The sequence below is a fragment of the Pteropus alecto genome, unplaced genomic scaffold, assembly GCF_000325575.1.
Source record: "Pteropus alecto unplaced genomic scaffold, ASM32557v1 scaffold156, whole genome shotgun sequence".
NCBI classification, from domain to species: domain Eukaryota; kingdom Metazoa; phylum Chordata; class Mammalia; order Chiroptera; family Pteropodidae; genus Pteropus; species Pteropus alecto.
Genome location: NW_006437746.1, coordinates 3,266,773 through 3,283,973, shown reverse-complemented (window position 1 = coordinate 3,283,973; position 17,201 = coordinate 3,266,773). Strand labels below are relative to the sequence as shown.

Genomic DNA, 17,201 nt, shown 5'->3' with positions numbered 1-17,201 from the left:
TGCGGGCTCCCACACTTCCGCATACTTCCATTACATAGCATTTGCCACATGGTACTGCAAATATCAGTGTAAATGTCTATTATTCCAACCTTAATGTACTTTAAGGCAAAAGTTAAGCTTGATCTAATTTCCTTCAAACTATTCCAATCTCTTAAATAAAAATATACAAGTCTTTTACATATTGAAGAAGTGTGCACAAGCCATATAGGAGCTTGCTTTTCTACCAGTTTATCGATGCATGGAGACTGAATGCAGAGTTGTCATATTTGATAGTGCTGTAGTATATCCCATGGCTATGGTCCACTTAGTGCTTTCTCTATCTTGGCCAACTGGTTGGACCCAACTTTTAACCATTATACATACTCTGCCTGGATTATACATTTAGACATATTACTCATTTTCCCTTTCTGAACCTTTCCCTAAGGGATCATCCTCAAATTAGAATTGCTAAGCCAAAGGGCATAAACACCTGGATATCTCTTGCCCAAAGGTCCAACAACACTGCAGTTAGGGCATATCCTACTAAAGTCGATTCAAATTTCTCTTTCCTAAAAGAGCTGGAACAAACAAATAATTCCATTTTTTTCTTTTTTCATACGTTTAACTCTTAGACCCATTGGAATTTATTTTGGCTTATATCATAAAGTATGTATCCATGGAGAGTGTTTTCCATAAAATTAATCAATTGACCCATAAAGCACATTTTTAAATTATTATAAAGGTAGATTATTGAGCAAATAACATTGGAACTACTGAAAGCCACTTGAAGTGAAAAACAAACTGGATTTCTATGACATTCTGTATATCAAAATAAATTTTAGACAGATTAAAGCTTAAACATAAAAATGAAACAATAGAACTATTTGAAAAAATACAGGTGATTTTTTAAAAATATAATTTTATGAAAAAAGTAGATCACAAAGAAAAATACTGCTAAATTTGACTACGTAAAATATTTTCCAAAGCTTAAAAATTAACAATTCATCAATAATACTGAAAGGTAAACGAGTAAGAAAACAATGCAACATTTGACAAAATGTTAGCAGTGCTAATAAACACATAAGGAGGATATGAATAAGAGTAAAATGACCAATAAATATGTGAAAAGATTTCAACCACACTAATAACCAAATAAATGAAAAACAAACAAAAGATAGTATTCTTCATCTCCCTAGCAAAGATTTTAAACACTGATCAAATCATAAACACCTACAGAGGAAATAGACACCCCTGTGCTCTTTTAATGAGAGTATAAATTGGTACATCACTGATAGAATGCAATTTGGTAATACGTATCAAAATATAAAATCTACAGAATGTTAGACCCACCCTTGCTACAGCTGGGATACTAAAACATATGTTCTCATAAGTAAAAATACATAGTGTAAATTACTATGGACAATAAAGTAATTTATTAATGTTACCAGGTAAAAAATTAACATGCAAAAATCAATATTTTCATGTATGCAAACAGTCAATTAGAAAATGCCAGAGAAGATTCCAATTCCAAAGAATCAATGTAACCAGAAATACGCAAGATCTAGATGAATGCAATTTTAAAACAGGCCTGAAACACACAAAGGCCGTACTGAACCAATGGAATGATGGCTTGTAATGTTCTCGAATAGAAATTCGATATCATATAGTTAAGCATGATACAGCGATAATGGAATACCACACTATAAATCTCTATTTTAGTCCAAATTACATCAGTCCATTAGCTGATTCCTCAGTTTTTAATGTCTATTGCTCCAAACAAAATCTTACATTTTTTTTAAGGTCCAGCACAAGGCTACCTTCTTATGGCCGTTCCTAAACCTGAAGAATGGAAATGGTTGCTTTGTCCCCTCATCTTCATCTCAAGAAGCTTGTGCCATTCTCATATCAGTTATTTTACTCTGCCTGTTTATTCTTTCTATGTTCATCTCCCAAACCACGGTAAGCTACTTACTGACAGAATCCCATCCTTCCCACAGTTGTTATCATGATAGGTATTTAATGTTTGTTGGAAGCACGAATATGTAATAAAATTTTTATAAGTACTCTTATTTTATTACTAATCAAAGAAACCTACTTTGGAATAAATAGATATAACTTAAAAATTACATTAGCAATAATTTGAAAGAATGAAAACAGAGCAAAAGGAGCATTTTCTGTACTGATGGTAACAGCGGGGAAGACAGAGACCGCTGTGGAAAACCATTTGGTGGTATGAAGCAAGAGCCTTAAAACAATTCAAATGCTTAAGCCTCGTAAATGTACTTCAAAAAACGTAATGAAAAATAAAAAAAGCCTTTCGCGCAGAGATAGATGATTATTACAGTAATTTTCTAAAATAAGAAAATGGCTCGCTGAATTACGGCACAAATTATGTAGCCAATATATATCATATTTACAAAGAATTTGTAATAATTTGAGAGTGAGGAGATTGCAAAAGGAAGACAAGTTATAAAACTGTATACACACATACAAATATGCGCTTAAAACAATGTAAAAAACTCAAAATACACAGAAAAAAAGTAATATATCAAAATTTTGACAGTAGTTGTCTACAAATAGTGGATTTAAGGAAGATTTTTTCCTTCTTTCTTATATTTTGTTTTCCCAAATAAGTATAAACTACTTTCATAATCAGAAAAAAAGGCTGATGAAATAAAGGTAAGAATTATGGGAAGAATGGGTCCTTACCTAGGGAGGTCACATTTCCATAATTCTCCAGCATCACATCCCAGTACAAGGCCCTCTGAATTGGGCCCAGACATGCCCATTCCTCTGAAGTGAAGCATACTGATACCTCCTCGAACATCACCAACTCCTGAAATAACAGGTATGTGTGAGATGATCTGTGTCCAGGAGCTCCCCTGCTGAAAGGCTGCTTTCACTTCTGGGGAAGGAACACACTGTGAGGCCATGAGGTGGGGCAAGGGATATCGGGGTGCTATACGGAGAACCCAGTAAAGTCTAATAGCACGGACTCTGATTTAGAGATGGAACTGACTGGACACCCAAGCACGAGGATGAGAGAGGGCACTTCGACCACAACTACATAGTACAGATAAGGCCTTAGGAAGGAGAAGGGCTGCAAACGTCACCTGGGGCTGAGCTGTTAGGAGCATGAGTGCCATTAACTGATTCCTTGGGTTCTCTTCCTGGGAAAGGGCAGAAGCTTCAGGGGCAGGAGAACCTGAGGAAGGAGGAAAAGCTACATGTGAGATTTCTGCTCTTCTTGCTCATTACTGCAAATCCAGTATCTTCCACAAATAAGGAATTCAGAAAGACCCAGGACTCTCATGAGTAGGCAATCAAGGCTATAAAATTACCTCCAGACCTTTTATGAGTCACCCCCATATGCAGGACTGGCGTAACATGGAGCATTAATAAGAATGGAAAAAGGGTCAGAGGGACCCAGGAAAGAAGAGGGAGGACAATGGAAAGAGCTTGGTGCCACAAGGAATTCACGGAGAGGGCAGGGGAGCCTGGCAGCGGGGGGATGGCCACAGCAAGGGTCTTAAAAAAGAAAGAGAGTCCAAAGCCAGGACCATTTAATAAGTACCATGGGGAGGATCCTGGGGGTTGACCACCACTGGGTCAGTAAGAGGACTGGGGTAAATTTCAGCTATGTGGCTACCACTGGGCGCCTGAAGAAGTGCTGTTCCTGGAGTGCCCATGCCCTCCTGGAGAGTATCCTGGTCCTGGTCAAGGACTGGAACCTGGGAACAAGCAAAACAAAATAAGTTGGCTCTTCTTGTACCTCCAGAAAATGGACTCACCTAACCACTGTGGACCTCCTTCTGCCCGTAATCTAGAACTGTGAGATCAGAGAGACCCACCTCAAGTATGGAGCATCAAAACAGCAGTAAAACTTTGCCTTGAGAACAATGGAGCTGCCCTCTAGCCCCACTCAGGGCACTGGTGATCTCTCCCAGAGGAGACTGAACAGAACGGTGGAAACAGAAGCCAGACCTGGGTGTGGGTTAAGGAGGGAATGGGAAGTAACAAGCAATAATTAAGAGCATGTGTTTTAGCTTCAGACCTAATTTTAGATAAGACCTATGCTCAATACTCTTCTACTTCTTTGCCCCTTTACTTATCCCTCCCTGCTCCAATAGGAGAATCACTAGAGTAGGAGTCTAGACAATCGGTTTTGCTGCTAGCTAGCTAGCTGTCAGACCTAAGGCAATCCAGGGAATCCTTTTCTGACTCTGTTCTCATATTTCCCAAGTGAGGAGGATAGATTAGTGATTTGCAATGAAATAGATAGCTATAAATTCTTCATTTTTATGATTAAAACCATCCTTGGTGCCACTCGCAAGTTAAAGCTATGTTTCTAATAAATGTTTCTAGTAGGCTACAGATTGATGGAGATCTTCCCCCACACCAGAAACTATATTAAGATCCAAATTTAATGTTCAAGGATGTAAAATCTTATCAGAAGCAAATACCTCAACCCAATCCCTTGGCTCACAGAACGCCAAGTAGGGGCACACATGAGGAGGTCTTGCCAGGTCTACGAAACTTTGTTCTGGCTCTCTCACCGCCTTTTATACTTCAGGCTCAAGTCATCATTCCAAACAGACTTACACAAACAATACATGCGCTTCTGTTTGGGGGAACACTTAGAAACATTATGTTCAGGTTCCTGAACCAAACTCAGCATTAGCAAGTGTCACCCAGAGGGACAGAGCACAGTCAATGCCTTTGTGCCGATTTTGAACTGGTCACAAAGAACCCAATCATAAATTCATTTCCTTGCAAAGATATTCTGTGGTCTGAATAGTTCATGAACCTGTTTTGTAGCATTAGGGTTGCTAACGTGCTATTAATTGTCAATGAACATCACAGGATCACACTCCAACCCAGCCCACCCTGCCTCGATTCTCTCTTTCTTCTCGAACTCAGCCACTTGCCCCTTTCTCACTTTTAATGCTGGTCCATCGAGGTCTTTCTGCAGCTCCTCTACCAGGGCCACGGCCTCCTCACCACTCCCGGGGCGATGGATCTGCACCCAGGTCCGAATCTCCCCGGGCAGGATGCTCAGGAACTGCTCCAGCACCAGCAGCTCCAGGATCTGGGCCTTGGTGCGTGCTTCTGGCCTCAGCCACCGGCGACAGAGCTCCCGGAGCCGGCTAAGGGCCTCCTGCGGTCCAGATGTCTCGTGGTAACGTAACTGTCTAAAGTGCAGGTGGGAGGTCTCCCAAACAGAGGAGCTGCTCCCTTGGAAGCTGGTTCCCCATTTCCAAGTATCATCCTTCCCTTTAACAAGACCCTCTTGTCTCAGAGCATTGTGGGCCAAATTTTCTCTTGTCATTGTCGTCATTTAAGAAAGGCTCCACTCCAGGCCCCCTCAATCCTTGCTTGACTTCTTCCTTAGAGCTTGGAGAATATCATCCATAAGACCTCAAGAAATCATTGTTAAAGTTAACCCAGTGCAATGACCAAGTTTTCCAGACCCCAATCAGCTCCCACTGATGAAGAGAACCTCCCTGAACACAAGATTCTAGGTTCCCAGCCTGAGGCTCTGGGGACCCAGACACATGTTACCCAGGTCACTGCTGAAACCACAGACACAAAATTCCTTTGGTCTTTATTCACAGAGTCTCCTCCACCCAATTACAATAAATCCTTTATCCCCTACTCTAACCATGGGCATCCTGGCTACCCCTGTGTGATCTTGAACAAGTTACCTCACTTCTGGGTCTTAGTTTCTTAATCTGTAAAATAGGAGTAACAGTTCCTATCTTAGTCTTCTTGCAAGACTATGATGTCTGAATACGTTTTAAGGTCTTGAACAGTGCCTGGTATATGGATTCAAATGTTAGCTATTATCCTTCTGTAACTTGCATTCTTCGCTGCTCTGTAGAGTCAACAAGTAACCCTTTTTTTATGGGTTCAGAGCTCCTTCCTCTTTTATGAATTCATATGCCCAACTCCAACACGGATACAATAAATAAACAATTCATAAGCTAGACTTCATTAAAACAAACAAAAAAAACCTTCTGCTTTGCAAAAGGCAAAGCAAGGCAAGAAAATGAGAAAAGACACACTGAGAGAAAATATTTGTTAAAGACATTCGAATCTGAGAAAGGACTGTTATCCTGTGTATATTTCATACAAAGAACTCTTATAATGCACAATAAGGAAACAAAAAATAGACCTAAGACTTTGACAGTTCTCCAAAGATAATGTACAGATTCCAAATAAGCACATGAAAATATGCTCCACATCAAATGTCAAATTAAAACAATGAGATGCCACTACACACCTATTAGAACATCGAAATCCATAACACTGATTCCACCAAATGCTGGTGAGCATGTGGAGCAACAGGAACTCTCAGTCATTGCTGGTGGGAATATAAAATGGTACAGCCACTTTGGATGACAATTTGGCAGTTTCTTACAAAACTACACATACTTTTACTATATAATCTAGCAATCGTGCCCCTTGGTATTTAAGGAGTTGGGTTGCAAACATATGTCCACACAAAAACCTGCACACTGACATTTATAGTAGCTTTATCCATAATTGCCATAACCTAGAAGCAACCCAGATGTCCTTCAGCTTGTGAATAAACTGTAGTACATCCAGACAATGGAACATTATTCAGCACTAAAAAGAAACACTCTATTAAGCCATGAAAATACATGGAGGAAACTTAAATGTATACTACTAAGTGAAAAAAGCCACTCTGAAAAGACTATATACTGTACAATTCTAAATATATGGTATTCTCGAAAAGGCAAAACCATGGCGACAGTGAAAAGATCACTGGTAGCCAGGGGTAGGAAGAAGGGATGAAAAGGCAGAGCATAGAGGATTTTTAGGGCAGTGAATCTACTCTGTAAGATACCACAATGGTGAGTATATTATACATATCATAGAATGTACAACAAAAAGAATGAACCCTAATGTACCCTATGGAATTTGGGTAATAATGATGTGTTAATGTAGGTTCTTCAATTTTAACGTATGTTCCACTTTGGAGGGGGAAGTGGAGAGTGGGGGCCGGGTATATAGGAGAAATCTCTGTACTTTTCCTGTGAACCTAAAACTGCTCTAAAAAATAGTCTATTAAAATAAATAAATAAATAAACTTAATGGGGGGGGTGAGTAAATTATTAGAACTCTACTCTTTGTATATACACGTAATAAACTCTTAAACATACATTTTGTTTACTTCTCACTAAATGTTTGTGAGCCATAAGTCAAAAAGAACAAAAGGTTCTGAGGAGCTAAGTGATTCACTCAAGGCCACTCAACTAGTTCATTTGTGGAAGCAAATTGTGAACTCAGGGATTCTAATTCCAAAAATCTGAAATAATTCCAAAAGACTTACAAAATCCCAACAACTATTCTAAAGCAATAGTTTCCAAACAGTAGTTCATTCTAAAGTTTTAACCTGGCAAATGGTAAAACGAAAATAAAACAATAACTACGAATAGTCACTGACAGGTTGGCAATGACCTTTCTTGCAAAGGACAGCATTTATTGTGAGTTTTAGGGTCTCAGTACTTAGTGTCGAAATATACTATCTGAAGTAATGGTGGTGCAAGTAGTCTAAGTTTGCTTTTTAATTACCATTATATTATACAATTAAAAGATGGAAATTTGTCTATCCCTCAAAAAAAAAAAAAAAAAAAAAGTCCCGAGAAGCCTGGGAGCCACTGCTCCAGGGACGTCTCCAGCTGTTTCTCTCTGCATCAGCCTCAGAGGTGACCGAGGAAGAGCAGAGCTGCCTCAGCTGGGGACCCTGGCCACTGAGGCAGCTGTTCCCACAGAGGCAACACATTCTATGGACTGCAGCACCGGTGCGCAGACACAGACTCAGAGGTGCTGTCTTCAACACCTTCCCCAAGCTTGCGGCTTGCCTAAGTGAGGCCACAGCGTCCACCTCAACACCCAGCTGAGGAGGGATAGCGCTGGGGGGTCAGCGGCGGGGAGGGGCCGGCGAGGGGCGCGCCGCCCAAGCGACTCAAGCCTACACCCCCGGCCGCCCTCCGCGCATGTCCACCCGACCCGAGCCCACCCCGCTCACCGGGGGCTCCCGCTGCGGCTCTGGCTTTGGGTACAGTCGCTTTGGCGCCGGGACGCCGGGAGATGACACGGGAACAGGACGCGACAACACCCGAGGCCCAGAATAATGGCTGAATTGCGGGTACCGCGACTTCCGTCTGCTCACCACACCCCCCATCCCCGGCTCTCTAGGAAGCCACATCTCTATGGTTCCGTGCTTTTTCCAGAGGAGGCGAGGTTCACAGGAGCTCGTGGGCTCTTTGGTCTCGGTTCCTCCCAAGGAATGAATGGGGGGCTGCCGCACTGCAGACCCGAAGGATGCTGAGGTGAATCATATGGCCCAGACCCTCAAGATGATCGTTTCCTCCGTAAGGAGTTGGACTTTTCTGTTTTAATTTGCATTTCAGCCGAGGTTGATTGGGAGTAATTTCTTATGTCTGAATGATCATGTGGCTGACTTTCCCCATTTATTCTTGAACCTATGGCAATTCTCACCCTAAATAATAGCGTGCCTTATAAATGGCCCCCTCGCGAACTCGCTTACTGTTCCTGTATCTCTTGCCCAAATCATGAGACAACGGAGCTCTGGTATTAAACAGCGATCAAGGTGAAACTGCAGGGTCATGTGTAAACCAGTGCTGCAGTCCATAGAATGTGTTGCCTCTGTGGGAACAGCTGCCTCAGTGGCCAGGGTCCCCAGCTGAGGCAGCTCTGCTCTTCCTCAGTCACCTCTGAGGCTGATGCAGAGAGAAACTGTCTTTCAGGAAGGAGGTGGTCATTTCAATTGTCCATTACTCTAGGTAGTTAAGTCTATTTAAACTGGAACGCTGATTGTCTCTTTGGTCCTCTATGACTTAGGTTTGGACTTCTGGAATTATCACTCTCCTATATAAGCTTGAGACTGGAAAGGGGCTCCGAAAGGGCAAGGGTCATGTCCTTATGGACCCAATGTATACTTAGCACCTAGCACAAAGCTGGAGCCATATCAGGTGCTAGATAAACGTCTGTTGAATGATCAAGGCGTTACTGTTTATTTCTATGTGTTCTCTCTTAGCTTTCATTAAACATTTGCTTAAACGTTTCAGCTTCCATTTATTCAACAACTATTAACTGAGTACTAGTCATGTGGTAGACACTGTTCTGGGCACCAGGGATATTACTGAAGTGGTAAAGGCCCTGCTTTCATGGAACTTATATTTCTAGCGAGGGTAAAAAGAAAACGAATACAAAATGTGTCAGGTAGTGCTACATGCTAAGAAGAGGATAAGGAGGACCCAATAAAGGAAGTTTAGAAGCAGCGGCCAATCAAGTAGGAGAACCAAGAGCTAGTACCTCACGGGTCTCAAAGCACGAATGGGTAGATTTTGAAATATTAATCCGCGTGGTCCCTGCTCCCCGACACTGTTGCTCTAGTTGTAACCTGAGGCCCCCTTCTCCTCAGGGAGGGATCTTGTAGAAATGAGGGCGTCGTAATGAAGGGAAAGTTGGACAAGGGGACAGGCCACGTGAGAAAAGTCAACTTATTTCTATCCTAACTGCATTATGATCATTGTAGAGGACATTTCAGTGCCCTGTATGGATTCCCCTAGAGCGTTCCCTCCCCCACTCACTGGAGGGCAGGCTGAAAGCCTTCAATGGTCAGCCCTCTCCAGGAAGTATCTTCAGCTGAAGAAGCCTACTTCACCCCAAATCATGCTTCTCTTCAGGGTAATGGGGTAGAGCTTGTATTGAATGATGGGTCAATAAAGGGGTATAAAGGCCCAGACCTCTCACCTCCAGTTTGGACAGTTTTGAAAGGCTATCCTGGTCTAACCAAGTCTGAAAGCGACAAAGGCAACACAGACAACTTGTGACTGCAACATAGTTAACATCTCCCACAGCTAATCCTACTTTTTTCCCTCTCTCTGACTCTGTAAACTGGTTGCTCATTAATCCCAATAACACTCTCCACTAAATTTGCTGCATGTTATCTTCTCTCTGAGTTTACTTCTCAAAATCTCAACTTAAAACAATTAACTCAAATTTTAAAAATTTGTTAATTTTTAAATAACTCATGTATCCTTGGAAACATGCATACCTAATTTTATGTTCTTAATTTGATTTTTTCCCCATATTTGAAACCTAACATCGTGAAGATTGACTCATGTCTTCAAATTATTTGGGAGACTTTTTATTTTCCACTTAGAACCTAGGACAAGTCGCACCAGCGTCCTCGGTGTCTCCCTCTGCTCCTGGCTGACTGGTTTTCTAGTGCATGCGTTCACTGGGGTGTAGCCCTGTAAATATCTGGGTTTCCTGTGAATATCTCAGTCCCAATTCTCCACCCCTTGCAAGCCCCAAAACTCAAAACTTGCTGTTGTAGCTGATAAAATCTAAGTCCCTTGGACCAAGATCACCAAACTGTCTTATGGCACCCATGGCCTCATCCCCGGCTTACGTTTCTGGCTTCCACTTTTCATTTTAGGCTCCGAAGATTTATGTCACTTTCTTGAAAGTCTTTTTGAATGATGTTTATGTTTTACCCAGCATATCTAGGTTGTTTTGTAGCCAAAGGAATTGATAATTATCCAGCTTGCTACACGTTCTATTAAATCTTTTAAAACCATGAATCTCGTTCAATTCTGTGGTTAAACTAACACTGCAAATGTGACAGCATTTTTCTTTCAGACTCTGTAAACTGGTTGCTAATTTGTTACGATCATACAAACTTTGACATATGTCTCAATAATTTTGTGACTTATAGGTTCTTCTAAGGGAAAATGAACAATTATTATAAAAATAGTTATATAGAGTCAAGACTCCTAATGGAAAATTTTCAATCCCTACTGCGAAAGTTTTGTTTTATATAGATTCTAGGCCCTGCTCCAGATACGCTGATTTGGTGGGCCTGGGAAATTGATCTGTATGTATGAAATTACCTCTTGTGATTCCCAGATTTGGAGTCCACTGGCCTTAGTTTCAGAGACTGGTTCCAGCTTTTACATGTCTGCAACCCATACGGTCAAATCGTGCCATGTGGACCTGAAATGGTCAGTGGGAGGAGTGAGAACCAGTAAGGTCCTATATCTCTGTGTCCAGAAAGGACTCTGCTACCTCCTTTTTACCCCTCACAAACCTACCTTCTGAAGCAGAAATGGACTTCAGAAAACATGACAGGTTTTTATATAGACAACTGAGATCTGTGTCATAGTACAAGTTTGAAACACAGATGATGCAGAGAGGAGGTGGGACAACAACTGGCTGTACAAATCCTCAAAGGAACTAACAGAAGGATACTTTCTGATGGCTGGAAAGCTCTCATTTATGTATTACAAGAAAGAAAATAACAAGTTTCATGTTGCATTTGAATTAGAAACAAGCCAGAATCACTTCTTCATTCCAAAAACAATTAACTGCTTAAAGAAAAGCAAATTGAACTGTTTTCTTCCCACACTGAACAAAGGAAGGAAGCGAAAAGAAAAAAAAAATCAATGATATTTATAACAAGTAAATAACAACACATATTTATTGGTGAACTATACCTATTTCCTGCAAAATGTTTTATGACTCAAGTTTTATAACATCAGAGGTAATTAAAGACAGTCTAGTTTCTAAAAAACAATCTAACAATATGAGCATACTACTTTATTCATATTGAATGGTAAAAATCAATAAAAGAAGTCTGTCACTGAGGATACAGAGCCGAAATGAAATTTAGTACAATGGGTTTCAGATTCAATGGAATTACTCAGCTATCTGAAAGCTTTTTGGTTTCAATTTTCTTCTCAGTTCTAAGTAAGACCTAACACAGTATGCATCATCAATGAAAAATACCTTTAAGCCTAGGGTTACACTCTCCTCTCTATGCATCGATTCTGTCATATTTCCCTTTAATCAAGGCTATATAAAAATGATATTTTATTTCACATTCCTTCTCTCAACTAAAAAGAGACATATATATTTCTATTCCACACATGAGCATTTGTACACAACCAGGATGTCTATGGCTAAAGATCTTGCCTCTTCATATTCCTCAGGAATATTCAGGATACTAAAAACATAAATGAGAAAATGTGAGCGCACAAGAAGCCAGTAGATGACCAGAAGAGGGATGAGTAATACACAGTAGTTTAGAGCTGTTCATGTCAAAAGAGCTGGGTTTTTGATGGAGAGAAGAAATGGCAGTACAGAGAGATAGATGGGTTGAGGGAGACAAAAACTAGCAACTGAGGAACTATTATTTCCTAATAACAGAGGAAGCACTGTTATTAGGAAATAACTGGGTTTCCCTTAGCACAGGAAGTTGAAAAAAACACATTCAAAGAGATGGACCTTGAATTCCAGAAAGCATCGTGAAAGGGCTTCAAAGGATGGTTGAGAACTGCATACGTAAACTCTGACTGAAATAAACAGCTGGCAGTCTTGGTGGGCTCCCGGAGGAAGGTGGGTGATTAGTTCAAATTATAATGCAGAATATTTCTCTGAAAACCACTTGACATGGTTTCCTCCTGCAGCTCAAGCCAGGGATCAGCCTAGAAGATGGATGACGGCCTCCTCAGAGGTCTATTATCCTAGCTTGCCTGGGGCAAGAAATGTGAAGATCTGTACACAGATCTCTGGGTTTGAGATGAAGTGGTACCCTTCCTACAGGTATTTACTCTTGAAGATCAATCTCAAAGTCTTTTAAGATGAAAAAGAAGGCCTATTTGAAGAAAGAATTCCAGAGACTATGACACAGTTATGGGAAAACGTTTTTTGTTTTTTGTTTTGTTTTTCAGAGAATGCCTGCTCAGCAATACAGGAAGCATCAACAACTCTGCTTACCAATAATTAATGCTCAGAAAATAACACCTGACAGGCATGCAGGCAGCTAACTGCCCATTTTCTTAAAGCAGTTTTGGCGAAGCCAGAAGATATTAGTCATGGAGAGTTTCCACACAAATGATCAGCAGGTGAGGATACCTGGCATAACGAAAGTCATGCAATACTAACAACAAACCCCTTCTTTAAGAAAAACACGTGACAAGAGAAAGATGATGGAAGTGTCCGTATTGCTGTTCTATTTAGCCACTGCCATTTGTGGGTCACCCTACCTTCATGTTCAACCACTCTTGGGGAAGTCTCTACCCAAGGGTGACCGATGATTCAGTCCTATCCCCTGGATGCAGCAAATCTGTTCCAGAGCCCCCAAACGTTGCTTTGACTAACTATGCAAAAAGGGACTATTGTATCACAGAATTATGTGTAAGCCACTATCCTATGAAAATAGGACAAACAATCCCTTTTTACACAAATATACCCTTCATTCTTCCCTTGTCTTTCCAGAAACAGCAAGGAAGAAATACATAATCCTTAAAATTAAATTACAAGGTGCGGAGACAGTCCATAAATCTAACTCAGAAGAGACTAATAACATCTTCCTTATGAAACCAAGATGAAGTAATTGTGCAGATACACTCACCTTTCATAGAAATGGGTATCCAGAAGAATCCTAACTGGTCTCCCACTCACATATAGAACCACCAAGACGGGCTGAGGCACTTTGGTATAAGGAAGAAAGCATGGACTTGAATGTCAAATCTGAGTTCAAATCCTGGCTCCAACTACTTTCTAGCCTCACCTCACTGAGATTCAATGTCTTTGTACAAATGTTATGAGGATTAAATGAGATAACATAACCTCAATATTCTTAAAACAATAAATCACTAAGTGCTCAAGACGAATGGAATCAGGCTTAGGGACTCACTGTATGTAAAGAGGACTAGCTGGGTTAAGTATGGGGAGATTCTAAGTGTTCCTAGATGGATTTTGAGCTAGACTTAAAAGTTTAAAATACTGGTTGAAAATGGGCTAAGGCCTCAGATGGCTGGACATAAAGAAAGGCAGAGGAAGCTAGTGAGCATCTGCAGTATCGACTGTTTCGTATCCCTTCCTTCTTCTGGCAAAGGCTTTTTCTCCATGATAAAACGAGGAAGGAACCAGGTGAGAAATCCCCGGCTCCTTTCCTCACTTCCTGACTTTGAGGGAGCTGCGTGAAGAACGAGCTTGCAGCTGTGGCTGCCATCTCACAACCATGAAGTTGCAAAAAAAGAAAGCCAATATGCTGAAAATTATGGAGTTAAGATGGAAGTTTGAAGAACTGCTGAATTGCCAAAACCAAATTTGGAACGGCTTACCTCTAGACGTTCCCTTAAGTAAACAATGTTCTTAAGGTTGAAGCCAGTTGGTATTGTGTGCATTACATCTGAATATATCCTAAATGCTACCTCAGGTAAAACTTTCCTTGAATCACTCTTGCTAAGTGTTTAGAAACACAGCTGTGATGTCCTATACTTAAGCAATTATTATTTACCACATGCCAGGCTTGTTACAGATTACATGTACTATCTCATTTAATCCTCACAACAACCCTGTGAGGTATGTAGTTTATTCTCTTTTTACAGCTATGTCTGAGGCAAAGAGCAGTTAAGTGACTTGTCCCAAATTGACAGGCTAGTGTATGGCAAATCTGGGATTAGAATACATGTGTCTTTGACCCCAAAGTCTATACTTTTAGCTACTAAACACTACCTGTGAAGGCAGAGTCTTTCCCTAGTTTCAGATTATGCTGATCGTATCTCTTTAAAGGCAATTGTTTCAATTTCATAAGGATCCTTTTTTTTTTTTTCCTGGTTTTGTATACATATATTGAAAAGATGAAGCCTAGGTGGTTCTCTATTATCTGCAGATCCTTCTACAACTGTGGGAAAGGAGGACATAGGAAATTTTACTGTGTTCTTGTAACCTAACAGTGATTGAGCAAGTAGATTAAACATTTTGTTGACAACTATAAAGTCTGCTTATTTTAAAGCTGTAAAAGGCCAATGACTGGTGTTTATGATTTTACAAAACAGGGTAAAGGCTCTAAAAGTGTAGTTTCACTGTTACTAGGTATTCCAGGACTTTAGAGTCTGTTCTATGAGCCTTTCCTAACATAGCATAAATGAGCATGTATTCATTGCATTAAAAAAATACTGTACTTTTTTCCTAAATATAAAATTAGTACATTCATGTTGTAGAAAAATCTAAAGAACATAGAAAAGTATAAAAAAGAAAATAGAAATCACCTACAATCCTATCACCCAGAGACAGTCACTGTTAACATTTTGGTTTTTGTTTCAATTTCATAAGGATCCTTTTTTTTTTTTCCTGGTTTTGTATACATATATTGAAAAGATGAAGCCTAGGTGGTTCTCTATTATCTGCAGATCCTTCTACAACTGTGGGAAAGGAGGACATAGGAAATTTTACTGTGTTCTTGTAACCTAACAGTGATTGAGCAAGTAGATTAAACATTTTGTTGACAACTATAAAGTCTGCTTATTTTAAAGCTGTAAAAGGCCAATGACTGGTGTTTATGATTTTACAAAACAGGGTAAAGGCTCTAAAAGTGTAGTTTCACTGTTACTAGGTATTCCAGGACTTTAGAGTCTGTTCTATGAGCCTTTCCTAACATAGCATAAATGAGCATGTATTCATTGCATTAAAAAAATACTGTACTTTTTTCCTAAATATAAAATTAGTACATTCATGTTGTAGAAAAATCTAAAGAACATAGAAAAGTATAAAAAAGAAAATAGAAATCACCTACAATCCTATCACCCAGAGACAGTCACTGTTAACATTTTGGTTTGGTATTATTTCATTCACATTTTTTTCGTACACATAAATGTTTTTTAAAACTTGGATAATATTTCATTGTTTTTTCTTTTATCTTCCGTTATACCCAACTCATTCCCCCATGGCCTTAAATAGTCTTTAAAAATGTTACAATGGCTGCAAAGCCATTATAGGAACAGACCATCAATCATTTAAATCCTGTACTGTTGAAAACCTAGTTTTCTTCTTTCAAATATATACCATGCTGCATGAATATCTCTTTTTGTTAATCTGTATCTATTTCTGATTATTTTCTCTGTATGGGTTCTTAAAAATAGAATTAACGTTGATGACACTAAAAAATTGCTTTTCTGAAAAGTAGCAATTAGTCCTACTACCAACAATACATTTATGAGGTTTCTTTCTCCTCGTTGTGTTTTCTCTGGTGTTGAATGAGTTGTGAACTATAACGATAGGCTTTCCCACACTCACCACATTTATAGGGTTTCTCCTTAGTGTGGGTTCTCAAATGTAGAATAACTTGAGAGGTCTGCCTAAAGGTTTTTCCACATTCGTTACATTTATAAGGTTTCTCTCCAGTGTGAACTCTCTGGTGGTCAATAAGGTTTCGGTTAGAAGTAAAAGCTTTCCCACACTCATTACATTTGTAAGGTTTCTCTCTACGATGAAGTCTCTGATGCTCATTAAGGGTCTTCTTTAAGATGAAAGCTTTTCCGCACTCATTGCATTCATAAGGCTTCTCCCCTGTGTGAATTCTCTGATGGTCCATAATCTTTGTATTAGAAACACATGTTTTCCCACACTCCTTACATTTGTAAACCTTTTTTCCTTTGTGCATTCTCTGATGTTGAGTAAGGTTGGAGCTACGGCTGAAGGCTTTCCCACACTCAATGCATGTGTATGGCTTCTCCCCTGTATGAACTCTGTGATGTGAAATAAGACCTGAACTTCGACTGAAAGCTTTCCCACACTCTTTGCATTCATAAGTTTTCTCCCCACTGTGGATTCCCTGGTGCCGAATGAGGTGCGACTTACCACTGAAAGATTTCCCACATTCACTGCACGTGTAGGGCTTCAGTCCAGTGTGGATCCGCCGATGAACAACAAGGTTGGAGCTATGACTGAAGGCTTTTCCACACTCCTTACACTTATAGGGTTTCTCTCCTGTGTGGATTCGCTCATGCACCGTGAGGTTTGCACTCTGACTAAAAGCTTTCCCACACTCAGTACATACGTACTGTCTCTTTTCCTCTTGAATTCTCTCATTTATTGTAGGCCCAGAGCACTGACTACCATCTTTTTCAGAGTCCTGATCATTCAGTTCTGTGAGTGTTTTATTGTCTTTAACTGTCTTATGCTTGAAGTTTCTTGTCTTTCTCCTCATTTTCTCTTGCCTGGAGCATTCCAGTGGCCTCTTGAGTCTTCTCTTTCCCGCAAGTGGAGCTTTCTAAATTTGACTTCCTTGGCAACACCTCCGTGGAGTTCTCTTGAAAGTATGAGATTCTGATCTTCCAGGAGAGCTGCTTTAGAATCAACACCTCCTCAGTCTC

General features: G+C 40.1%; 2 protein-coding genes across 7 annotated transcripts in view; both read right to left on the bottom strand.

Annotated features, from left to right (window-relative positions):
• Positions 1-8,160, bottom strand: part of LOC102885185 (zinc finger protein 35) — a 66,302-nt gene extending 58,142 nt beyond the window's left edge. The window contains exons 1-6 of one of the 6 annotated variants that reach the window (XM_025048937.1): positions 8,036-8,160; positions 6,263-6,343; positions 4,919-5,397; positions 3,554-3,710; positions 3,093-3,184; positions 2,689-2,815 (exon numbers count right to left, since the gene is read on the bottom strand). In XM_025048937.1, coding sequence (XP_024904705.1) covers positions 2,689-2,815; positions 3,093-3,184; positions 3,554-3,710; positions 4,919-5,317 — 775 coding nt within the window. In that variant the 5' untranslated portion in view covers positions 5,318-5,397; positions 6,263-6,343; positions 8,036-8,160. The other 5 variants (XM_015591686.2, XM_015591689.2, XM_015591687.2 and 2 more) reach the window with 5 other exon arrangements.
• Positions 8,161-16,010: 7,850 nt separating this feature from the next.
• Positions 16,011-17,201, bottom strand: ZNF660 (zinc finger protein 660). Its single transcript, XM_025048944.1, has one exon. The coding sequence runs from the start codon at positions 17,033-17,035 to the stop codon at positions 16,040-16,042; it is 996 nt and encodes a 331-aa protein (XP_024904712.1). The 5' UTR covers positions 17,036-17,201; the 3' UTR covers positions 16,011-16,039.

Bases quoted from the DNA above. Each gene is read 5' to 3' on its own strand.
- ZNF660 (XM_025048944.1), bottom strand. From the start codon at position 17,035: ATGAGGAGAAAGACAAGAAACTTCAAGCATAAGACAGTTAAAGACAAT.